Source organism: Carassius carassius, chromosome 20 (assembly GCF_963082965.1).
Source record: "Carassius carassius chromosome 20, fCarCar2.1, whole genome shotgun sequence".
Lineage (NCBI taxonomy): Eukaryota > Metazoa > Chordata > Actinopteri > Cypriniformes > Cyprinidae > Carassius > Carassius carassius.
In genome coordinates, this window is record NC_081774.1 from 31,510,700 (window position 1) to 31,537,767 (window position 27,068).

The following is a 27,068-nucleotide window of genomic DNA, read 5'->3' on the forward strand; positions in this document are numbered from 1 at the left end:
ATAAAATAGGAGGAAAATGTATTCTTGGAAAAAAAAAGGATAATGTAAAAGAATTGCATTTAATAACAATTCGTCTAGTCTTACTGCACAAGAAATAAAAAGAAGAAAGAAAAAAAAACTTACAGACTGTATGTTGCTATTTATAATATCATCAGTTTGAACTAAAATTAAATGCTAGTAAATACTGTTGCTGTAAAATTTAAGTTACATAGAGTAAATGAATTAGAATGTACATTGTGCACCATGTTGCACACATTGTATTGCACTTTACACAGGACCGCACTGTTTCGCGCATTGCATTTTTAACTTGATTTTAACCAGGCTGCGCAAATGCATTTGGAATTCCCCCTCTGTGACCCTCAGGAACAGACCATTATTATTAAACAGAGGGGTGTAGGTGCTATTCTTGCGTGTATATTTAATTTTAATCTGAACATCATGCTTTAAATACCAAGTGCTGGATATTGTTAACGCTGAGCTATGTTTCAAGCGTCTTGATTCTTGATTCACTCTTGTCGGTTTTTCTGTTTCGAGTGCGATGAGAGACGCGACGCCCCCCGCTGTATCACGAGAGATGGATCGGTCTGGTTTGGCGGCTCGGCGCGTGTGTTCTCTCTCAGTGTGTGTTTGTTTGTGTGTTGGTTGCTGCTGATCTCTCTTCTGACGATACACAAACATGTCTGTGGCTTTCGCGCCGCTCCGGCAGCGTGCTAAAGGCGATATAACGCCTGCCGGGATACAAAAGGTAATTTAATTGAATCATTTTTCAAGCCGAATGAAGCCAGGGGTGATTTCGTTTGCAGTAACGTCAGTGGATTCAGCTAGTGAGCTGTAACGTCTCTCCCGCCAACACTCTCACAAAACCACAAACAAAACATTTTAGAGAGATGTTTATTGTAGTATTTAACAGCTCCTACAGAATAAAACACGAGCAGGTCGCGCTTCTGATCTCTAGTCGTTGTTTAGTGTTTAAAACGGTTGAAATCGCCTCAGTTTGCTGTGTCTTTGTTAGACGCTAACGCTAACGTTACATGCTCGGCTCTCTGATGAATCACAATAGAGGATTGTGTGAAACCGTCGTAGTGTTACACGGTCAAACATAAAGAACTGTGTCTGTGATTTCTGATTAACTTTACTAGTATAGTTATCGTTCACCTGATTTTATTATTAATCGTTATGTTTTGTTACAAGCGCGTATGCTAATTGCCGATTTCTCGTTACATCGATTACGCGGGTCTGATTTGGTCAGCCCACTTTTATTCGCTGTGTTTTCATTATTCCTGTCAGATTTGATTAGTCAATCATTTTTTATTCTTTCTTGTAGATATGTTTATCTGTTTTTAATTCCTCGTGTATGATTTGATCAGTCGAGCTTTGTGATTCGTGTCTGATTTGTTCAGTGAAGCTTTATTTCTTCGGTTTTCTATTACTCATGTCTGTTGATTAGCGTTCATCGCTGCTTGAGTTAATGTTTAGGTTTTATTTTAATGAGTTGCTGATTACTGATTATGCCAAGACATGGAAGTATTTTAAGGTAACAGGTTAATTTATATGTCATCCAGCCTCATGTAGCACTGATTTGTCTGCACTTGATGACCAATAGCTATTACTTGATTTGTTTTCGTGAATTTATGTGTGCTTGTTTCAGCGATGATTGATGTAATGACAACATACGATTAGGCTTTTACACATTTTTCCTGTAGTATTTTATTCTTTTTCTATTTTGATGTTTAGTTAACTTTTTGTCTTTTCATTTGCAGTTGCTGGATGAAAACAATCAGTTGATTCAGTGCATCATGGACTTCCAGAGTAAAGGGAAGACAGCTGAATGTTCACAGTAAGATCTCTGGCATGAATGTGCACAGTCTGTGTTTTGCTTTTATTTATGGATTTAAAAAACCTTTGTTCGTCACTTAAAAAAAAGTTACACAGAGGTACTTGAAGGAAAAAAATGTCTGTTAAAAATATGAAATGCATATTATATATCAATATTATTTTTTTTCACATTCACTGACAGATTTCTTCACCAGCTTCAGTCCTGATCATGACTAGAACAAATACATTCATTTTCAGGATTTGAACCCTTTAAATGCCTGTTTCTTTACATAATCCCACTGAAGTCCCGACCAGTCATTTTTTGTGCAGTGTCATATTAAATAAATAAAAAAAAAAAACCTTACCATTCCATATTCTTATATTTACATTTTATTTTTCTCAGCGAAAACAGAAAAGGGTGAATATTTGCTCTAAAGGTCAAACCTGAGAAAATAGTGACACCAGGTGGATAATAACAAATGAAACATTTTAAAGCTTTGCTAACAGAGTGAAAGCCTGTTCACAAATAATGCATGATTTATGCTAAAAATGGCATTGTGATTAAATATTGTGGTTTAATGTATTTTTTGCCTTTAAAGGGATAGTTCACCCCAAAATGAAAATTCTATCATCGTTTACTCACCCTCAAGTTGTTCCAAACCTGTATGAGTTTCTTTGTTCTGTTGAACACAAAGGAAGATATTTGGAAGAATGTTTGTAACCAAACAGATCTCGGTCCCCATTGACTACCATAGTATATATTTTTTCCTACTATGGAAGTCAATGGGGACCGAGATCTGTTTGATTCTGTCATTCTTCCAAATATCTTCCTCTGTGTTCAACAGAACAAAGAAACTCATACAGGTTTGGAACAACTTGAGGGTGAGTAAACGATGATAGAATTTTCATTTTTGGGTGAACTATCTCTTTAAGGCGCTGAGTGTAACAGTTTTACCCAGTACAAAACAAGAAAATGAGGGTGAAATAAAAATTCTGTCATGATGTATTTACGTTCACATTATCCTGAACCTGTATTAGGTTCTTTCTTCTGCCAAACACAAAGATGCTTTGAAGAATGTGGGTAAGCAAACAGTTGTTGATCTCCATTTACTTTCATATAATTGAAACAAAAAAACAAAACTATGGACATTTGTGGCTACCAGCGTTCTTCAAAATATCTTAAAAATATCTTTAGTGTTCAGCAGATGAAAGAGACTCTGAATATATATACATGCTATAACATGATGGGGCGTAAATTACAACAAAAGATACACCTTTAAGACACACACGTCACTTTCTCAAATGATGTAGGATGCTGCGTTATTCTTTTCCTACTTCACTCAGTGATCAAAGCTGTTTTCTCGTTGCTCTCTGGCAGCTACCAGCAGATGCTACACAGAAATCTAGTGTATCTGGCCACAATAGCAGACTCCAATCAGAACATGCAGTCTCTGCTTCCCGCCGTGAGTATTTATTCCCAGTCTCCCACCTAAAGTTTATGGACATGCTGGTATACAATTATCAGAATGCGATTTATTTGCTGATGCTTTTATCACGGTATTATCATGGAATTGAAAATTAGATTCAGAAAAGTGGTCATAATACAGTATAACAGGTTTAATTACTTTTTTTCTTATAACAAAAATAACTGAGCATTTAAATTGTTTTATTGATTAGTTTATTTCGGTCAACTTCCAAAATAAGGTAAAAAACTATTTACAAGCAAACAAATTGGGGGTAAATAATCCGTATTGCACGTTTTTGCAGAATAACAATTTTTTACTATTGTTTTATTTGTATTTCCCCAGATCTCTACGCAGTTAGTAATGTATGGCACTAGTGCTGCAACGACGCGTCGACGTCATTGATTACGTCGACTACAAAAATGCGTTGACGCGTCACAATGTTTACATTTCGCGTAATGGCGGCTTCTGCTCCTGGGAATGGAGAAAGTTGCATTCTATCACAAAAACAGAGACCACTGTTATCAAAAGTATGGGAATACTTTAAACAGAGGCCAAATAAAATGGTCCTTTGTTCCATTTGCAAAACCGATAAGGTGCACGACGGCAGCACAACTACGATGCACGAGCACCTCAGAAGAAATCATTCTGGCGCTCTCCGGTGTTACGGATTAACTGGTTACTGTGTTGTGTGTAGATGTGATGGAACGACTGCAGCAGATTCGGAGATTCTAAAAGCACAAACTGATGTGATATTATTAAGTGTCTAATAAACGCAGACTTGCTCATTGCATGATTCTGATATTCTTGTAAAGATTAAAAGTTATTGGTATGATCACCCGTAGCGGCTGAAGTAAGTAGGATAAACAAAAAAATAAAGTAAGTCTGTGTTGGCGCGGGTTTCGAACACGCGCTAAAAGACGGTGCGCCGTGAGACAGCAGTCACAAACCACCGAGCTACCGATCTACACCGAATCTGCTTCAGATCTCTGGATTCAAGACAGGACTCTCGGCTTCACATCGTGCAGCTGTTTAATCAAGGAAATGTGATCGTGTTAACTTGTGACCTGTGTTTACCTATTATGAAAATAAACCATAGCAGAACCCTGACTGCATTTTATGGTTCATGATGTTAAAGAACATTTCATGACGTCTCAGACAGAGACGTTTTAAACTTCTATAACTTTTTGATACTTCAATTTCTTGAAGAAATTCCACTTTTGCCAGAATCTGCTAATTTTCTTCTTTAAAAAGAAACCTTAGGTTTATATTCCAAAGAGTTCATAAATTACAGCAATTTAAATTTGGATAGTGCACTTTAATGCCTATTTAAAAAATGGGGGGTAACAGAGTACCATTTTTATGGTAAAGCAAGGTCCGATTTCAAAATGGTTTTCACAGGCTGAATCTTGAGTTCGTAAGCTTTTGAATGATATATAATTTGTCAACATTACATCAGGTAAAGTATAGGATATGATTGTTTTAAGCATGCAGTGGCAAGCAGGCCAGTAACAGTTAACAGATGAATGACTTGGTCCTTTTTTTGTACCCTAATCAGGCAACGTGACCTAGGAGTCACAACTCATAAAATCCAAAATATATCAAATATTTCAAAAATTATTTTGGATATGTTTTACTTAATTTCTTTTACCAAGCTCCTCACCTAGTGGGTGGTGTCAGGTTTTGTATTACACAATTTATTTGAACTACTTTATATATAAAAAAAAATCTTTTCTAATCTTGACAAAACACAGTCTTACGGTCCCATCTGCCAACTGTTTTTTGATATTGAGACTGAAATGTATAAATTGGATACAGGAGAATGCATAAAAAAACACCCAGTGGCTATTTTTGGTACAACGCCTAAAAATCTCATGGGAAGTTACATTTTGTGATATCAAATTAAAATTTAGAACACAAAATGGTTAGACATATGACTTTGATTTGATAGTAATTTTAGAGTAAACATTTTGTAAAATATATATTTTATATAAAATATTTAGAGTACATTTGATTTACAGTAAATGTAATCATTTTTGAAGTTACTTTTTTTTTTTTTTTTTTTTTAAAACAAGACCAAACTTATGTCTATATTCCAAAACATTCTTAAATTACAACCATTTAAATTAAGTGTAATGTTACGTATATTCTCAATATACTCAATAATCTCTTTTTTATACCCTAAACGGGCAGCGTGACTCAGGAGTCACATACATTTCAAAACATGCTAAATAACAAAATAAACAACATACGACTAATTTCTTTTCTTCAAGACCTTAAGACAATGTTCAGAATTAATGTTAGCAGTAATATAATTTTTTTTCCAAAAGAAAAGTAAGTTTAATATATAATTAACTACCTCAAAATCTGAATGTTCTCCACCACTGGCAGCCATGTTGGATTTAGATCAGGCTGACTAATATACCACTGAAAACTTGAAGCAAATCATGTGGCCAGCATACTTGAGACAGACCAGGCATTGATAAATGATAAAAAGGATTTAATTAAAAAATTGTTCTTATGCCCCAAAAAAGACAATAAAAACTATGTGACTCGTGGGTCATGTTGCCTGATTTAGGGTTAAATAGTTTATATGAGATCTCCAACTGATCTTGTGGTCAATAAAGACCCCTATGAATTTAACTTAATTTACCATTTCCAGTTCAAACTTATCAATTATGATCTTAACATTTGTATTTATGTTTATTGCCAAATAAAATAAATGTCATTTTTTTATGTTTAGTGACAGTTTATTAACATCGAACCTTTTTTTAATGTTTTCATTTTTGCTTCGACTGTGTCCAGAAGTTTTCCCAAATTTTACAAATATTGTTGTATATAATAAGAATAGCTTAGGTCCGAGGACTGATCTTTGAGTTTTATGATCAATAGTATAAAAATGCTTTTTTCAAGTCTATGAAAAAGTCTACATACAAAAATGCAATACAGAAAAATATAAACGTTTTACACAGAATAAAGTGCAAAAGAACTATAAAGACCAATAGGTATCACTTACAATAAGACCTCATTAGTTAACCATTAACATTCAAAATGCTACAGAAGTTATCAATCTTTGTTAAAAAATAGAAGTTTTGTTCATGTTAGCTCATTAAATTGCACTGTCGCAATGTTCGATTTTAACAGCGTGTTATTAAATATTGGAATACCTAAGATTAATGAATGCTCAAAAGAATAAAAAAAAAGTTTGAAAATGAATAGCCTTTTGTCTAAATACTTAATTATTGGCTGTGATGAACATATACGCAAATACACAATTTCTTTTAAATATAATTATTTATATTTATTAAATATTTATTAAATGTCTATCAGAAAGTAGTGCAGCTGCTTTATTTATGGGGTTTCCAAGCTGCATTTTCTGCAGTTTAGCGCCATCTGCTGTCAGAGTGAATGTTTCATTCAGCATCTCTCATGTGTTCCCCATGTGCTTCTCATGCGCGCTTGTTTACATCAGAGCACACACGTGTCTTTCAAGCAGCATACAGCGGTGTTGTGCATTTTGACCAGTTGATGGGAAAAGTATTTATAAAATGAATTCTGAATAGTTTGTAATGTATAATTATTCACGGTATTTAGTAGTGCCAACGATAACAATGTAGAGCATATTCATTACCGTGATATATTGCACTACCGAATTCTGGTACATCTACCTAAGATATAATGAAATAAGAAACCAGAGTACATTTCTATTGAATGTGCATAATTCATTTGATCTAGCTTTGGTTTGAATTTAATTTAAGATTAGATAGCCCTTTAAAAACGGTAGCAGGTATGTTGGTGTAGGTTGACATAAAGGCTATTAAATAACCTATAATTATGAAATTGAATTAGTGAAAACATGTCAGACTGTTATTTTGGCTAACAGGAATTATTAAATAAAAGTGATAAAGGAATGAAATGAGTGGTTGAGTAAGTGTGTCTGTTTCTCTCTAGCCTCCGTCTCAGAACATGGCCATGAATCAGAGCGGAGCGAGTCCACAGCTGCCCCACGGTCACAGTATGGCGTCAGACGGGCCGCCCGCAGCACACCTACAGGGCCAGATGAACGGACAGATGCCAGGTACATTCAGAGCAGTGCACTCACCGTCAAACCCCAGCAACTGAGGAGAACTCGGGACACTTCTCCAAACTGCTTGTGGGGAAACTACCTGCAAACTACAGTACTGTGCAAAACAATTAGACACTTGTGAACAAATGTTGAAAATAGGCCTGTTTTAATAATCAATATATCGACTTATCGCACAATATATGTACATGACCACGAAAAGAGTTTGGTGATGCAATATATTGCCCATTTTATTTACATATAAATTACTGTCACTGTGTTTTTTTTGTACTTGTGTCTTTTGCAGCTTCTCGAACATAACGAGGTGCTTGTTCAAATATAACAAATGCTTCTACCAAAAAAAGTTTCCTTTGTTTAGGGATCTGTGCCTTTGTGCGTATGCACACATCTGACTGCTAAGTAAAGATTGTGTTTTCCAGTAATAGTGTGCACCTTTAATTTACAGAGAAAAAAACCTCCATTCAAGTTCTTTGTGCTTTTTTTTTGTTGTTACTATGCCCTTTTTTGTTAGAGAATGTTTATTACTGTTTACTCAAGTATTTAAGGTTTCTAATATTTTGATACTTAATAATTTTCTCAAGAATTAAAAGTTTGTTGTCATTTGAAAGTGTCTAGGCCTTCTTGCATTATTATGATGTTATAGTAGGATTATATATTTAGTGGCATAAGATGACAATAATATCGCTTATCGCAATTATTTCTGGGGCAATATATCGCACAATAAAAAGTTATCATCGTGACAAATGTGAAGGTTTTCAAGAATAATACCATGAGTAGTCTTTATTCTTGACTTTATGGATAGCTAACAAATTTCAATCAACATTTGGCTTTAAAACAAAGGTAGACTTGCTCACAGTTTGCGGGTAGTTCGTTTCAAGCCTCTTGGAGAAAGTGTTCTTTGGTGTCTGAGACAGATTTATTCACACATGAGGTTAAACAAGATATTTTGTGTTTCTGGTGTAGAATTACTGTATATTAGGCAGCAGAAGATGTTAAATCTATATACAAGATGCATAACTGAGGAAAAATGCATTGCTGCTCGGCGCAACCTAGTTTGCAGGAGAGAGTTAGCAGAAGACGATCGGTGTGAAATCACACTTAGACTGCGACTCGCCTCGTTTCTTCACATCGCATCCAGTGTGAAACGTCCTTAAGGCTGTCTGAACTGCTTCTGCCGGCTAATTTCTGTCCTTTTTTGCTCGTTTTGAAGCTGTATTTAGTTGGTTAGAATTCGTAACCTACAAGTGTTTTGATTTTATTCATTTGTAATTATTTTAAGAAGTATTTATGTGAGTAACTGCAGAAAAATGCACAAATAAATGTGATATTAACTCTATTCCTAAATAAGAAAAAAAAACGTAGATCAGGAATTGTTTTGGAATAGGTTTGTGATTCATTTTTTTTGCTGGTACACTAAAGCAAATGACGAATAGTAAATATCTAATATAATCTTCACATAGTTTGCTTTTAGTGATGTGCTTCATGTGATTATTAGATGCTTATAGGATTGTTTTAGTTGTATTTTCACATTAGCTGAAGGGGTTTGTGTTAAAGTGTCATGAATTCATCACTGGTCTCTCACACCTCAGAGTTGAAAAAGACTCCAGAAGTGGATGTGTAAATCTGTGGAAAATGTGAGTGAAGAGGGGAGAAAACAACCAATAAATCACAGACCTGCAACACATTACACAGTGAAATAAATGTTTTAAATGGAGATATTAAAGGGATGGTTCGGTTTTTTTTTGCTCTTCTTTGAACTTTCTCTCTGTGATGGTTAAATTCTGCAATTAATGTCCAGATCACTTGCAATGCCAGGCTATGGGGCTTCTTCCGTACGAAAAACGTATCAATAATTGTGTAGTTACTCATCGCAGCATTGAGCACAGAAACCGCTCTCTCATGCACACTCTAAGCACTGTTATATATTAAATATTGTTACGGTCATGTTTTTACAGAGGTGAACTGACGGCGAGGAAACTCTTTCATGATGGGATTTGAATTCTCTTGCTGTAAGATAACCTCATGCATAATACATCGCAGTGATTGGATCGTAAGAGTTCGTTCTTATGAATAATAATGAGAAGCTCAGAAAACTGAAGATGTAGCCGTGTACTCTCCATGCTGGAGTATTCTTTGCAGATATCACTCACTTGCTCGTGCCATTCTCCTGTAAACATACGTCCTAAATAATTGTATGATTCGTGTCTTGAATAAACTCTGATTGTGCTTCCAGCGATTATGAATGATGGAGGCTGATCACACTTGGCCTTATACCATCTATTACCCCCGCTGCGTCGTTCGTAGAACACTGCACATTTACTATTCTTAACCTCGAGTCCAGACCTTTGCAGAAAGCGGTCGGTGTATGACAGCATGTTGGTGATGACGTTCTCCTCTCTTGATACTATGAGGACGTCATTGGCAAAAGCCTGAACTGGGTTTGGAGATGTAATACCAGGCGGGGCAAGGAGACATAGCCATTTCAGCCAGTGGTTTAAGGCCAGTATGAAGTTCACAGCACTCCAGGGACACCCCGTCTTAATCCCAACTTTAAGTTTAACCCGTTTCGTTAGTTGACGTCCGCAAATCACTTGTACAAATGAATTGTCATATACATTCTTGATTATATGTATGTACTGTTCCGGCAGTTTTATTTCCTCAAGGGAATGAAGCATTACGCTATGTGGTAAAGAGCCAAAGGCGTCTCGAAAATCGAGAAATACCACATAGAAACAGGAGGATTCATGTTTAAAATCATCGATGGCAGTCTTCAAACAGAATACGTGCTCATTCATTCCCTGCCTCTCTATGGATGCTTTTTGTTTTGTTGACAATGTTCCTGATTCCACCAGCCAGGGTAAAATTCAGCATAAAATACACTTCATAAATACCTTGTATATAGTGGGGAGCAGTGATATATTTCTCCAGGTGGAGGGATCTTCTGTAATGTTATTCTTTTTGGGGATCCTATATATAATAGCCCCCTTCCAAGAGGACACACACACACAGCGGCAGGTGAAGAGAAGGCATGAACCAGCTGCATTATAAAGTGTTTTGTGACAACTACAGCCAGTTAGGAAGAACGAGCCCCAGTGGACTTGTAGGGTGCTATGAATTCTGTTTAATTATTTTCCAAATTCCATTTTTCTGTTTTAATTTTTCCGTATTGCATTTTTTTTTTTCATTTACATTTTTTTCGACTCCTTTTTCATGGTTAAATTAAATTGTATGAATAAAAAAGCATGTCTAATTAAGTAAAATCCAGAAACACATACAATTGCACTTCAATTTAGTAAAAGTTTAACAAAAATTACGTTTCGCACCATATGTTTTATTGTCGTCAAATTTTGTTTTAGCATGTTTAATAATTTGAATGCATACATAATTTATTCAAACTTATTTTTAAAATAGCCTTATGAAATGTCAACATTTTTATGACTGGATTCCGTCAGCTTTTTCCAAATTATGGAAATCATAGAGCCCTAGACCTGGCATCAAAGTCACAATCTTTAGCTCAAGTGTGGGAACATTTTGGCTTTAAGCTGAAAGAGAGGAGAGCAAATTAATGTGAACGAGCAAGTGTGTCGACTTTGTTTAAAAGCTATCCTAAAATCTCACCTAAAACATAACTATCCCTCCCAGTTTTTCAGCATGGGATCAACAACCGCAGATGGAGCTGGAGAGGGTCAATCCATACAATTAGCTTTTACACACAGATGCCTTTTCTCGGCTGTGAAAATATAAACGTGTTTTATTTATTTAGGATCTATTTGATCACATTCCAAAAAATATTCTTAATAATAAAAGGTTCTTTTTTCTTTTAAATAGTCTACTTGCATTTTTATGCTATTATATATCGTCATACTGTCATTATATTATCAGCTGCATAAAATGGTCCTAAATTGACAGTAATATAAATATAAACGTTGGTGTAATATATCGCACAACAAAAAGTAGTTACTGTGACGGCCCTGTTCATGACCCTTTAACCTCTAACCTTCTGCTTCTGCAGGTCCCACCCACATGTCGATGCAGGGCCCGGGGCCCAACCAGACCCCCAGCGGCTCCATGAACATGACACCCAGCAGCCACGGCTCCATGGGGGCGTATAACCACACAGTGCCCTCCTCGCAGGGAATACAGTCACAGGGGCAGATGAACATGAGTCAGGGGCAGCCCATGGGCAACTACGGCCCTCGGCCCAACATGACCATGCAGCCCAATCAGGGTACTCCTCTCAAAACCATGTTTTAACAATAATATCGACCACACAATCACAAAACCGGTTTGTTTTGGGTGCATGTGTGTTGTAGGGGCTATGATGCACCAGCAGGCTCCTTCCCAACAGTACAGCATGCCCCCTTCTGGAGGCAGTGGGCAGCATTTCCAGGGGCAGCAGAACCCCATGGGCATGATGGGTCAAGGCAATCACGTGTTGGGACAGAGGCCCATGCCCCCCTACAGGCCACCACATCAAGGTATGCAGAAATATCTGGATAAAATATTGAATCACTGAGATTTTGGCTGTTTTAATGTCTTTTTGGTGTGTTTTCAGGCCCTCCTCAGCAATATCCTGGTCAAGAGGAGTACTACACGGAGCAATACAGCCATGGAGCACAGGGGGCACCAGAGGGTAAGATGACTTGAGCTGGGGTGGGACCATAAATTGATCCGTGGATTGATTCTGTGATTGTCCAGATGTGTAGTGTAGTAATCTGCTCGCTTCCAGTTCCCTACACACACCACTTGAACACATTTATAAAGTTTGACACGAATACATTAATCACGCATCATAAAAAGCATAAAAATTATGGCTTATGAAAGGTTCATATTTTGGTTTTGGGAGTCCCCAACAGCAGGTTGCATTGCATGCAAGGTCAAATATATATATATATATATATATATATATATATATATATATATATATATATATATATATATATATATATATATATATAAATACAGTGTTTCCCACAGAATTAGATTCTATTTGCGGTGGTGTGATGTTTGTGGACTGGGGACCGTGGGGGGTGGGGGGTGGGGGGGGGTTGTGTTAAGTAAAAAAAAATATATATATATATATCATATATTTTTAGTGACAAGTACACATTTCCATTGCCAACACTTAGTGTCAGATACCTTAAAGAGAGAGTTCACCCAAAAATGAAAATTCTATCATCGTTTACTCACCCTCAAGTTGTTCCAAACCTGTATGAGTTTCTTTGTTCTGTTGAACACAGAGGAAGATATTTGGAAGATTGACAGAATCAAACAGATCTCGGTCCCCATTGACTTCCATAGTAGGAAAAAATATATACTATGGTAGTCAATGGGGACCGAGATCTGTTTGGTTACAAACATTCTTCCAAATATCTTCCTCTGTGTTCAACAGAACAAAGAAACTCATACAGGTTTGGAACAACTTGAGGGTGAGTAAACGATGATAGAATTTTCATTTTTGGGTGAACTATCCCTTTAAAGACATTGCTACTGCTACATTGCTATGCCATTGCTACACTTTCTATGCTATGACTGCTCCACAGACTTCTTGTTGCAAATTTTGCTCACACACACAAACCTGGACCTGGAGATGGACACACACACACACACACACACACTCAAACTCACAAACTTACTGACACACTCAAACATTCAAAAAGACTCACACACTCACACACACAGACTCACACCAAACTGGAGGTGGACACACACAGACTCTGACACACACACACACACACACACACACACAAACCTGGAGATTGAGGTGGACAAAAACCAACACACACCAACCTATACCTGGAGATAATAATAATATAACGTCAAGTCTGGTGGCTGTGATATATATAAACCTACCAACGTCCGTTGCCATGATTTTTGTAATGACTGATCGCGAGAGGAAAAAAATGACGTTTTAGTTGCATAACATCGGTTAATGGAAATGTCGTCATTTCGCAATAGTTTATCGATATTTAGAATAAAAACACAAAAGTTTTGCGCGAATCTTTAATGAAAACGCGACAGCGCTTAACATAGACTAACTTCTCAGAGTTATGTTGAGCAACAGTGTTCATTACTAACCATTCAACCCCGGATTGATTCTGGAATCTTCGCTGGGGGAATAAGCATTAAGCACAGGTGATCCGTCCTCTAACTAACGCATGCTCATGTTTTGATTCAGATCGTGTTAGAAGAGGAGGGGCTAGTTGTACGTGCCTCCGTTGTCAGTTTGTGAGAGGGAGGGAGCAAGCAGCGCGCAGCTCTACAATAAAATACAATTGTACCCATATTAAATAGTGTAAAAATCTGAATCAATCCGTGGCGGTCAGTGTTGATATTGTGGCGTGCCGCCACAAATTAATGAATGTATGGGAAACCCTGATATATGAGATGATATGATAAAATTGCTATTATTTTTCATTAATAAGTACTAATAATATTACATGTACATTTCATGTTTATTTCGTGTTTATGCACTAAGCTTGAGTTGGGAACCTACCAATATGCATTTCATTTACAACAGCAACTTGTGCAAAATCTAATTTTTATATAGAAAAAAAAACATATTGTACTCTAATTAAATGTACTGTTATTCTTCTATAGTCTTTCATTAAACTGGCCAACAAGTGATTGTATGATTTAGTCGCAAATTGAAGAAGTTTTTCAAAGCACTTTGCAATGTTTTTTTTACTTCATACACACAAAAAAAGAGCAAAACTCTGCCAAAATCAGATTTCTTGATGATCTGATATTTTATAATATTGATAGTTATTTTATAATTTCTAAATATAGAGGGAAAAGTATAAATGAATGACTGATAAGCCAAAAAGTGCTCCTCCGCTGTCTTCTACAGGTTATAGTGGGGATTTGATGTATTTTTTTTAATTTTAAATAAGCATTTGTTCACCACAATATATTTTGGTCATCCCATTGAAAATAAAATCCAAATCATGGATCATTTAGGAGCTTTAAAGTGCTGGAAACAGTTGTGTGAAATACTTGTAAGCCATTGAAGATTGCTTGAATTTCTCTCTCAAAAGGCTGTACAAACCCTGAAAGGAATAATGTAATAACATTCGGCTCTTTCTGCCACAACACCATGGGTACAGTTAGCGTTACTGCAACCTTCTACATTGCAAGTAAATCCCTCGCATGTGCGACTAAATGATGTCTATTGTTAGCCATTGGCTAATCAATTCTTAGATTTTACTCGCCAGTGTTTGTGTTTAAGGCTATTATAAGATTAGCACATTTTCACTCGCTGAGCACTGACTGAGTTCTCTCTCCATCAAGCGATCATTACTTTTCACTTCATCTCAGTGAAAGCACAGGGCACCTGTTTTTGCCGAGCTCTAAACTCTTTGTGAAGGCGCTCGACTTGCCGTTGCTTTGCTGAAGGCGCTGTTTCTCACACATGCACAGAGAGTCTGCGTCTGCAGCATTCAGTGAGATGACAGAGGCAGGCGGCATGTGTAGTAAGCTTGAGAAAGAAAAAGAAAAAGCGGAAGATAAAACTAATCGAACAAAGTCATCCAAAGTGTGGGAGCACTTTACTTTGAGCCTTCAAAAAAGAAGAGTAACCTGTAAACTCTGCACTACTGAACTAACTGTTTAAGACTTTTATTTGTGCAGATTCTCCAGTACAATGTTGTTTGCAAATGTTTAGTCGTAAAAGCTGATAACATTGCTTTTTAACAGTTAACATTTAAAGCTTTACAAACATGTTCTGTGATCAGTTTGTCGTTTACCAGTTCATAATTCAGTCTTGCAGCCTAATTATGACTGAATGAGAGAGGTAAATGTGTAAATGTATTTGAAATGCACTTTTTTTTCCTAAGTATTCACTAGGGATGGCCGTTTTCCGCAAATCACATTCGAATATTCGTTTATTTAAATTGAGTTTAATGAGACAGACGTTATTTTTCAGCAACATTTATTGTTTCCGTCATTTTTGAACAAGCTTACACACAATAAGCTTGAACATTACACGTGGTGTTAATAAATAAAAATAAAAGTGAACGAAGAAAAAACGTAAAGCACCCTGCAGCAATTAAGCTATTGTAGACCGTAGCCTACACTTAACTTTGAAACTTTTAAACTGTCAGCAAATCTTTTTTGCTTTTTTTATTTTTTTACATGTTCTTGTTAAGAAACACGCATGTAAACATGATCGGGGGAAAGTCGGCTCCTTAGTCTGTTAACAATAAGGCCGGCCGCGGAGAAAACGCGCTCTGATGGCACAGACGTTGTTGGGACTCACAAATAACGGTGTGCTAAGCGAATAAGTTTTGTGAAGCGCTTCGTGTTTTCGTTTCACCACTGAATGGGATCCTCATCTGGAGGAATACATGGCTCCAGCAAGAACTGTTCCCACTCGTCTCGGCTGGACTCTCTGTAATCATCGCTGAAGAACTGGCTCAGCCTTTTCCGACGAGTGGCCATTGCATCCTCTTTATCGTTGGTGATGGCGGCTGCATCCGAGCCACTCGCATCAAGGAAAATGTTCTGATAATGTTCAAAAATGTTTTTTTTTCTTCTCATGTTTTCATCGAGAAACCTGAGATGTTTGTGCCGAAGGTCTAAGGCAGACGCGAGAAGAAGAGTTTTCACTGCATTCTCCAAGTTAGCGGTGTTTATTCGTTGCTTGAGAGATGCTGCAACAATGTTCTTGGATCACTTTCTGTGATTCTCCACGGCATATTTGAAGTACTGTAGAAGACCGCAGCTCTTAGGAGGGCGTTCACATATCGCGTCTTTTGCATGCTCAAGTTCGTTATTTCAATGTAAGCGTGCGGTATGCGCGCTCATAATGAAAGCGACGCGGTCGCGATGCGCACGCGGTGCGACACGCCCGTTTTTTCCAGGCGCGTCCGCACCGCTTTGAGTTAAAAACATCTCAACTTTTCAGAGAGCCCCAACAAACCGCAGGTCATGTGACAAGAGCTAAACATTCAGCTTCATCCTTTCCCGTAACAACGTTGAAAGCTCAGCCAAGATGAAGGAACAGCTGATCATAGCTGTATATGGATTGCCATTTTGAAATAAATTTAGGAGCAGAGCTACTGAAAGCGATTTTTTTGTGCTGCAAATCCATTTATCCTTTGCTGAAATTTCCGCGTCTTCATGGAGCGAGCGCGTCATTGTTGCTTCGCAACAGCAGACGCCTCAGGAGTGCTTCTGCCTGAGCGCTTTGGAAAGGAGGAGAAAGCGGCGCACCTAGCGTTTTCCACGCGTTTTTAGGCGCGATATGTGAACGGCCCCTTATTCATTTATTAATTATTTTTTGCTTGCATACATCTTCAAATATGCCGTGGAGAATCACAGAAAGTGACCAAATTAGGTTTTGTGAACTTTTTTTTTTTTTCTTGCGAAATTCGAATATCAGTTTTATGTATCGAATAATTAGAGCAGAACGAATATTCGAATGTTCGACTATCCGTGCACACCCCTAGTATTCACTGCTCTTTTTCACACAGCAGGTTTTTTGTGTGTCGATTTTTTTTCTGGACAACCTTCTGATGGATTTTACTTTAAAATGTGAGTTCCATTCAGGTTTCATGCCACTGGCACTTTATTCGAAGGATTGTTTACAATTTCACAGCATACGCTATAAAGCTGTTTCCCAGGTATAAGCTGTGTGTTTACAGGAAAAAAATAATAAAATGCAATGTACTGCAATCTTACTCTGTTTTATTCTTATTCTTCGTGAAAATATGTTCTGAAAGATTCCTTAATAATCTTTGTTCAGGATGTTAAACTACTTTAGAAGCCCTGAGGACTGCCATGGTGAAAACCTTATTTGAAATCTCCTTGCGAAATTTGCTAGAGTATGTATGGGTCAGTGTTTTGATTGCAGAAGAGTTCGACATAGGATTACTAACACATAATGAAACACAACTCCAGGTATATTTTTGATGAGGACATGACAATGCAAAATGGTTAAAATCTCTAAAAAGTCTATGTTGAATAATAAAGACCCTTTATTAATAATTTACTTGGGGGGGAAAAATGGGCAAAACTAAAATATAAGTACATAAACCGATTAATCGTAAAAATATTCGACAGATTAATAGATTATCAAAATAATCGTTAGTTGCAGCCCTAATAGACTGACTCGTTCGTTCATTATCTGGCTCGGCTTGGTGTTCATCTTGGACTACTTTGATGATGTTTTTCTTACCTTTCTGGACATGGACAGTATACCGTACACACAGTTTCAATGGAGGGACTGAGAGCTCTCGGACTAAATCTAAAATATCTTAAACTGTGTTCTGAAGATAAACGGAGGTCTTACGGGGTTGGAACGACATGAATGTAAGTTATTAATGACATCATTTTAATTTTTGGGTGAACTAACCCTTTAATACCATGATACGTATAATGCTTGACTGACTGATTAAGAAGCTGAGCCAAGCTGATTGGAATCATGTGTGTGTGTGTGTGTGTGTGTGTGTGAAATAGTATATCAGTCTGGCATCTGGAGAGTAAACTAAAAAAATTCACTAGCCAATGGCGATTATATTGCCAAAGTGTTACAGCTTCTGGTTTTCTGCGTCAGTGCTGTTTCTGTTTATGTGCTGAATTTGAAGAATTGAGAATTTGATTCTCACTGGATCTTGTAGCGCTGTGCAGTAACAGTGATGCGAAATCAACTTTGGTTCCCATGTAAAGCTGTTCTGAGTTTGGACCAGTTTGTAATTTGTTTGCGTCATGGTCCGAGCTGATAAATGGTCCGCGATGCACAACTCAGTGAAGTCAACATGTTACAGCTTGGGATTCGTTTTCATTTCAGTGATTCAGAGAGGTTTTTTATTTTATTTTGTATTTATTTTTGACAGACACTAACTTTATACGTGGTGCACTTTTAGATTTAAACCTTCCAGGATGTTTTCATTCACTCAGAGCTGTGTTACGCACTGTATTTTCAAAAAATCCATAATAGGGGCGCTTTAATAAATTTTTTTTAATGTGGTATCAGTTATCATCCAGATAACTGTGCATGATGCAAACACTCATAGCTGGAATTCCTGCAAACACATGGTTCATTTCACTTAGCAGGTAGCTCTGCCGATGTTTCATGAGTGGCTTGTTCCTCTTCCTGTAGGAAACGCACAGTATGGTCAGCAGCAAGAGGCGTATCAGCAGGCCCCCCCGCAGCAGCAGGGTTACCCCCCGCAGCAGCAGTACACGGGACAGCAGGGATACCCCGGACAGCAGCAGGCCTACGGTAGGAAATATACTGACGGAGCCACGTCTGAGGCATCAGAAGTCAGTCATTGATGACTGCATTACCATCAAGTTCTTCTTCTGTCTCTCTGTCTGTCTGTCTGTCTGTCTGTGTGTGTGTGTGTGTGTGTGTGTGTGTGTGTGTTTGTACAGGTTTGGCTATTCATGTGATGGCCACTGTAGTGAAATATCATGAACTCTGTCCTCACTAGTTAGAAAGGTTTATAATGGTCCAGAAGATGTTTACCTAAGTCTAATGATGTACACATTTCTGACATTGCACAATAAGGTTTCTGAATCAGTTAACTGGAAAAATAGATTGATGCATCATGAATTGAGAATTGATTCAACACCCATTCTGTGATTTCCGAATCCATCGCGATTCTTTCTCGAGTCGATTCTGAGCTTAGTTTTGAACAGCAGATGGCGCTGCATGCTTTAGAAACAGTGGCACTCTGCTTGTTTCCAAATCCTTACACACACTTGAAACTAAAATAATCATTTATGAAATTCAAAAATGTTGAAGCGAATCACAAGGGTGTTCACAGTCGGCTGTTTACATCAATCTGGCATCATAAAAGCATTCTGAGGCGAGGTGAAATTGCAGACTCAGCGTTCTTCTTCATGAGCATTTGAGTGTGTGGATAAAAACTAGCGTAGTGCGTAATCTGCTGTTAAAATCTAAACTCAGAATCGATTCCAGAGAGAATCGCCATGCATTCGGAAGATCTCGGAATCAGACAATTCGATTCTGCATTGATTTATCATCACAGTCCTAATGAATTTAGTTAGTAATCTAGTAAACCCATTAGTAAACATTGTTCCTTTTATATTAACAGGTCCGTCTCAGGGCGCTCCGAGTCAGTACCCAAACTACCCCCAGAGTCAAGGGCAGCAGTATTCAGCCTACAGAGCGCCTCAGCCCGGACCCCCACAGGGACAGCCCCAGCGCCCCTATGCTTTTGACCAGGTGAGAAACACTCCCATCACTACAGAGCACTGCCAACATACCTGTGCAGATCTGGGTGAATTAGGGATGGGTATCGTTTACATTTTATCGATACCGATACTGCTTATCAATACCGATACTTATCAATACTATTTGATGCAAGAAAATAAAAAGTGAAAAGTTGTTGAAAATTGTAAAATTATTTTATTAACTTAAGAGAAGCAAGTTATTTTTCTGTTTTATTTTATTAACAATAAAGGAATAGTTCACCCAAAAATGAAAATTGTCATTATTGACTCATTTTCAAGTTGTTTTACACCTGAACGAGTTTCTTGCTGCTGTTGAACATAAGTTATTTTGAAAAATGATTGAAACTAAACAGTTGCTGGTCCCCAGTGACTTTTAGGGTGCTTTCACACTTGGTTCACTTGCCTGGTCCGAACCAGAGTTCGGTTGCTCCCCCCGAACAGTAGCGTTCACATCATCCAAACGAACTGAATTCCGACCCCGGGTGCGCACCAAAAGTGCTAGTGTGAAAGCACCCTTATATTTTTCCCCTACTATTAAAGTCAGTGTGGACCAGCAACTGTTTGGTTAACCTCATTCTTCAAAATATCTTATTTTGTGTTCAGCACGTGTTTGATACAACATGACTGAGTAAATAATGACAGAATTAAAAATTTGGGGCGAACTGTCCCTTTAAGAGGAAACATCCGAGTTATGAAAATGTCTTCCCTTTGAATTAAAATGATTGTTCAAGGTCATTGGGAGATATTTGTTTATGCTTTATTCATCAACTCCCTTTATTTTGATCATTTCCTCATAAAACAAGACTTTTTGTCTTGCCATTTTGCTTCCCAAGATAGTATGTATTAATTGAATAATCTTTAGATAATTTGCTCTGGAAAGTTTTTGTTGTTGTTGTTTTTGTTAAAATGACCCTACGTTACAATGAGTTACAAAGTTACATTACAAAACGGAGAGTTCCGGTCCTTGATTCTGATTGGCTGAGCCGTGTTTGAGGTTGTTCTAAATTACTCTACCAACACACGTCTTTGTTTACTTCTGTGTGTTGCTCGGCAACCACTCTGTTGGAACCACACCTGTTTCTGAGGAACTACATTGTTTGGTGGAAGAATACTGTTTCTATTAATACCATTACACTTTATTTGCTCTGTTTTATTCTGTGAAACCTTGCTATATTCATGGAATAACCATTTTATAAAAGCAATAAGCCCCATGAAGCCGTGGTTTACTGTTTTCATCAGCTTCTTTTGCAAACATTTGTTTTCTCACTGTATTGGAATCATTTAATGAGACAATTAAATGTCACTTTTAATCTGTAATTTTCCATCTCTAAAAGAAACAGTAATGCAAACTAATGTTTTTGAGTGTGACATGAGTTTTTTACTCTTCAGTTAACACTGTCAGTTACTAAATCTATCGTACTAGCTGTGTTGTAGCACAGGCTTACACTGACTTAGCATCTTTCTTCACAGGCGCAGTATGGCAACTACCAGCAATAGATGACGGAGCATTTGACTTCCCACCCTAGCATTTCCAGTTTGGAGCTGTGTGTGATCTGATGAAGGTCTACTGTGCTCTCCAAATCTCTACACATCACCTATGAAGAGATGAATCTTCCCCGCTAATATAGACTGAACTCTTCATTCGGCCACAAGCATTTGAACTAACCGATCAACGATTGGCTCGATCCTCAGCACAGGTGATCTAATTGTGAAACGCCTATAATACTCATTTGACACAAGCGTACACATTAAGAATTTCCTGTCGACTCATATGTGCATTTTTTGAAATTAACAGAGAAGCAATTTCACAGCAGCAATGCCTTAAGTGAAACAGCTGTCTTATTTACAGCAACTTATGAGATCAGTGAAAATACAGAAACACACACAGCAGTGAAACGTGTTTTGTTTTTCTAATAAAAGTCAATGTGCGTTGTTTTATTTTTTGTGACATTTTCTCCTCTCCTGCAAATGTTAGAGAAGCAATAATGCTGAGCTATGAATGAAGGCTGGTGGAGAGGTGGAAAATGGTTTTCTGGTTCAAAACTGTGCTAAGATGTATAAATGTATTTTATGCTTTATCAAATAGAGCTCAGATTGAGTCCACGTGTTGAACAGTAGCTCAAAGTGTCGTCCAGTGTGCTTATTGACTGTATTGAATTTTCTTTCGTTTTTGAAGGTGGGACGTTCCCTTTTAAATAGACATGTATGGCTTGCTGAAATTTGATTAAACCAATCTGGTACTGTAGTGGGTTGTATTTCAATCATAGACAGTCTTCAAACCTACTATCAATGAAGCAGATATCTTGTAGGGGGAGTCTACCTTCCTGGAAAGTTCAGCTCCAACCCTGATTAAACACAACTGATCCAACTAATCAGGTAGGTAGCTCTCCAGGAACAAGATTGGACCCCCCTGCTGTACTCCGTCCTGTATCCCAACAAGACCGTGGCTCCATCACATGCCTGCTGAGAAATAATGGTTCAGTCAGAAGGTACTTTGATACTAAAGCTCAGTCAAAGGTGCAACACTTGGACAAAACGCAGGATAATGTCCATCCATTCCCAGGAATCTGCATAACTCCCTGCAATTGGTAGGAACTGGAAATACACAAACGGGCTAAATATTTGCTTCAGTTGGACAAACCTGACCATTTTCCACTACTTTGCCCAAGGTAGGTAACTTTAGCCTTAAACTCGTCTTTGTCAGACTCCCTTATTTGATTCAAAAGCTGCGTCCTTCAAAGACTGCATTCGAAGGGCGTTTGCATCACCTCGGTGCGACCAAAGGCTAGTGATGTTATGTTCGATACGGAAGCTCCAAAGCTTGTATTGAAAAAACAACACATTTCATATTGAAGCAGTGTATCGGAGCTTGATTCGTTTTGCCAAAAGCACATGATCTATGATGACCAAAGCTTTGTCCGCCTGAAAACCACATGACCGCTTCTGGTTCAAATTAAGAGAACATCAGTGCTGTTTCCTTTACATTACATTACATTTAATGCACTACCATTGTTTTTTTTTTTTATTGTAATTTTTACCTTAAACTCTAATTAACTTTAACCATTAAAAAACAGTGTTAGCACTGAGGCGGAGTTAAAATAGATCACATTTGTTTGATTTTTCTGACTTATATTAGTGGCAGTACACTGACACAAATGACTTTGACAATGACCATTATTTATGTAAAATAAAACAAATAATTGTTTCTAGAGCCAGATGTGGAACCAGCAGTGTAAATGGAATACAGAAATTTGAAAAGGTGTTATTTATTTTTATGACCCCCAGATACAGTATAAACTGTGTTGATAAGCTTCGAGTACTGAACCTTTTCTGATACAGTTGTGTTAAAAGCTTAGCTGGTTCAGAATGCTTCTTTTTGACCATCACTACCGAAGGCTGTCCTAATTTGAAGTCTCCTTCAAGTGCATCCTTGAAACTGAGTTCTACTTAAGGCCGGAATATACTACAGAACTTTTTAAATCTGAACAGATTTTAAAACACTGGGCATCATACACTTACTGAGTTTGTAAATAGTGTCAATGGAAATGGCCATTGTACACTAAACGACTGAGGATCATACACTGATGTTTTTTTATGAATCAACTGGAATCTGCAGACTGGCTCTGACTTTAGACACTAAAGTAACTACCTAAGGCTGTCCTAATTTGAAGTCTCCTTCAAGTGCATCCTTGAAACTCGCTCTTTGTTTCTCAGCCAATGAAGGCTGTGACAGACCCACCACAGAATTATTTTTGTTTTTTTAGAGAAATTGCCAGATTACACTTTTAACCCTTGTGCATTGTTCAAATTCACTACCCTTTCGTTATGTTCGGGATGAAAACACCCACTCAATTAAACTGCTGTAAAAATGTGTCAGATTCATATTTTTTCTCAGTTTTTTTTTTTTTTGCATAAATCTGTTAATCAACTTCAGTCCTGATCAAAACTACCAAATGTTTTTAAAAAATACAAGATTTTAACTCTTTAATTGCCAAGTTCATAAATGATGTTGCTGATTTGGGGGAAAAAACACACAAAATGACTTATTTTCAATATAAAAGTAATTGTGGCTGGATTTTTTTTTTTACTTTTTATAACAGTCTTGGGCATGTCAAAGATTAGTAGCAACATTGGCTTTGATGCATTTTTAGGTTTTGTGCAGCATTAGATTTACATTTTTTCTCCCTGATTTGTTGTTGGTGGCTGTTTTTGCCCCATTGACTTCCATTATAACGACATTTTTGGATTGCAAAGCCATGACACCATATAATCATGCATTCTTGATTGATTGTTGTTTTCCCTTTTGGGAAGAGGTAAAATTTGTTATTTTTTACAGTTGATCACTAGGTGGGACCATTAACCCTTTAGATAGACCTGTGCAAAAAAAGGCTTAGTTTCTGACTTGTATATGAAGCTATATGGAGTATGACAGCATATTATATTGTGTGTGTGTGTGTGTGAGAAAGAGAGAGTGAGAGTGTCTGAGAGAGACCTTTGCGCACCTACCTTGATGTATTTGAGAAAATCAAAATGTACACCTCAGCTCTCAGAACTACATGGAGTAAACAAAAGTGTATTTATGCACCTGCTGCCTTTTGATGGTGGTGATAGGTATAGACTACACAAAAGCAAAGTACGTGGATTTAAACACTTGCATGCCATCGTGCTGGATATTTAATGGTGAGAAGAGCAGCAAGCAACACGAGAAAGGGCTTGACTTGTACTGAAGTTTTAGAAATGATTATGTAGCGTGACCCCTCCAGCGAGCTGCAGCTTATTTGAAGTTGGTATTGCATTTTGGTTCATAATACATTGTTCATAAATTTGATGCGAAGTAGATTTTTTACAGGATTTTAAGGTTTTAAACTGGCTTTACCATCAAGAAAAGACGAGCATTTCACACATAGACCATCCGTACTTTTCACCATCAAAAGGCAGCAGGTGCATAAACATACTTTTTTTATTGTTTACTCCATGTAAAAGCATGAGGTGCATGTTTAGATTTTTTCAGATACATCAAGGTAAGTGCACAAAGGTCTCTCTCACACCCTCTCTTTCTCTCTCTCTCACACACACACACAAACACTATAATTTGCTGTTATACTCCATATAACTCCATATACATGCCAGAAACTAAGCCTTTTTTTTGCACAGGCCTATCTAAAGGGTTAATGGTCCCACCTAGTGATCAACAGTAAAAATAACACATTTTAGCTCTTCCCAAAAGGGAAAACCACAAATAATCAAGAATGCATGATTATATGGTGTCATGGCTTTGCGATCAAAAATGTTGTAATGGAAGTCAATGGGGCAAAAACAGCCACCAACAACAAATTAGAGAATTTTTTTTTTAATCTAATGCTGCACAAAAACTAACAATGCATCAAAGCCAATCTTGTTACTAATCTTTGACATGCCCATGACTGTGATAAAAGGTGAAAAAATAGCCAGTCCACAATCACTTTTTAAATTAAAAATATGTAATTTTGTGTTTTTTTCATTTATGAAGTTGGTAATTAAAGAGTTAAAATCTTGGATTTTTTTTTTGAAAAAAATATTTATCTGATACATTTTTACAGCAGTTTAATTTAGTGGATGTTTTCATCCACGAACATAACGAAAGGGTAGTGAATTTGCCCAGAGTGTACAGTTGAGTTTTTGAAAACTTTCAAAGCATTTTCCCAAAATATGGGTCAAAATAAGATTTGTCACCAAAAATCATTGCATTAGCTCAAACACAGAGAAAGTTGTGGCCTAAATAAGACTCAACTTTACCCCCTAGTGGACGAAAACGTTCTACTTAAGGCCGGAATACACTACACAATTTTTAAAATCTGAACAGATTTTAAAACACTGGGCATCATACACTTACTGAGTTTGTAAATAGTGTCAACGGAAACTGGCCATTGTACACTGTTTTTTTTTTATTTTTATGAATCAACTGCAATCTGCAGACTGGCTCTGACTTTAGACAACTAACGTCAACATCTCTGTAAATCTGTGGAAAATTAAGGCAAAAATCCTGTAGTGTATTCGAGGCTTTACACACATAATGTAATGTATCCTACCTTACGATACAAATGTAGAGAAAAAAAAAAAAATATATATAGCAGTTTAAATGTTGAAAATGTGTGAGGCAGATTGGCTCTTTTAAACAAGGACGAAAAGGCCAGGTGGAAGGTATATAGGATATTTAATGAAGTCTGCATTGTGATTAGGCAGAAATAAGTCAGCAACCAAAATGAACTTGATCGATTAAAGTGTCCATTTTATAAGGTCATGGTAGCTGTGTTCACTAACTGTGTTGTCACACAGAAAAACACTGCTTCCTTTCGTCTCACCATTATAATTCAGAGCACCTCTCAGGGCAAGACTGTGAGCTGCCACCGTGGGAAATGACTGCAATCATCGCTGAAGGTAGAATATTCTTCCTCTTCCTCTCTTCTTTGTCTGTGATGGAGGGTTTGTGGGGAGGAGAGAGGGGGGATTCAGCTCTCAGCACACTTTAATTGGAGATGTGTCACACTGAATAAATAGTGTGAACACAACCAGCAACTAGAGACTTGAACTAGCAGCCCAGGGGAAGCCAGCAGCTTTATTGGGCTGCAGCCATCGTGCCACAGGGCCATAGATGATAGTACCTTACATAGATACATAGTGCTTTACACAGCGATAGTCACTATCAGCAGAACTCGATGCATGTTTATTTTACTGATTATTCTATCCATATATTTACATAGATAAACTTATTAAATGCCATAGTTTTATATACCTTTGTAATACAAGTTTACTTTCACATCATTGAAATACAAATAGAAGACAGAGCCCTATCATAAGGTGCTTTCTCACTGCGTAGAGTGTAGTCAGTGAACACTACGTCACTGATAGTTCCTGTTTTAGACCCTACTCTGAAGTAGCAAAAACCAGGAGCTTGTGCCAATAGTTCTAGGAGCTATGAAACGGTTCCTCTGGTGTCAAAGCACCTATACACCCGGTGCAATGTGACACAAGTGTTTTTTGCTACTTTCAGCCCGATGCAGTTATCATTTTCACGTCCAGCACCACATAGTTTAAATAGCAAATGCACTTGTGGCCATCTGTTCACCCATGGGCATGCTGAGTTGGAAACGAGGTGTGTTCAGGTGCATTGTTGGTGCGTTGCTATTTTCAGGCAATTAAAAACTATTGCGCCATTGACCAACTAAAACCTGGTCTAAAGTCAATGGGTGCAGTATTTTTTTCCACCATGGTGCAACGCAACTGGCTTTAAATGGAATGGGAGATGAGACTCTGATTGTATTTTTACATGTTACGCCCAAAACACACCAATGACTCGTGAAGAGAATGGGTGCAAGCCTTTTGGACCATCCGCCTGGTGCGCCAACAGTTTTTTTTGTCGTCTTCTGTCATTAAACTAGCAAATGTGGATTCGGACAGGCCCTAAGTGCACCTGTGCCATGCGCTTCAGACCATGCACTTACATATCGTTCAAAAAGGGCCCAAAG

General features: G+C 37.5%; 1 protein-coding gene across 1 annotated transcript; it reads left to right on the forward strand.

Moving 5' to 3' along the window:
• The first annotated feature begins 583 nt into the window (after window positions 1-583).
• On the forward strand, window positions 584-21,808 carry ss18 (SS18 subunit of BAF chromatin remodeling complex). The gene is made up of 10 exons (XM_059502547.1): window positions 584-745; window positions 1,761-1,837; window positions 3,194-3,278; window positions 7,230-7,356; window positions 11,375-11,590; window positions 11,676-11,840; window positions 11,918-11,995; window positions 18,464-18,586; window positions 19,425-19,555; window positions 21,034-21,808. Exons 1-10 carry the CDS (start codon window positions 677-679, stop codon window positions 21,058-21,060), a joined length of 1,098 nt encoding a protein of 365 aa, XP_059358530.1. The 5' UTR covers window positions 584-676; the 3' UTR covers window positions 21,061-21,808.
• Window positions 21,809-27,068: the final 5,260 nt, after the last annotated feature.

Bases quoted from the DNA above. Each gene is read 5' to 3' on its own strand.
- ss18 (XM_059502547.1), top strand. From the start codon at position 677: ATGTCTGTGGCTTTCGCGCCGCTCCGGCAGCGTGCTAAAGGCGATATA. The intron at 1,838-3,193 runs GTAAGATCTCTG...GCTCTCTGGCAG, and splicing joins AAGACAGCTGAATGTTCACA to CTACCAGCAGATGCTACACA. The intron at 11,996-18,463 runs GTAAGATGACTT...CTCTTCCTGTAG, and splicing joins AGCACAGGGGGCACCAGAGG to GAAACGCACAGTATGGTCAG.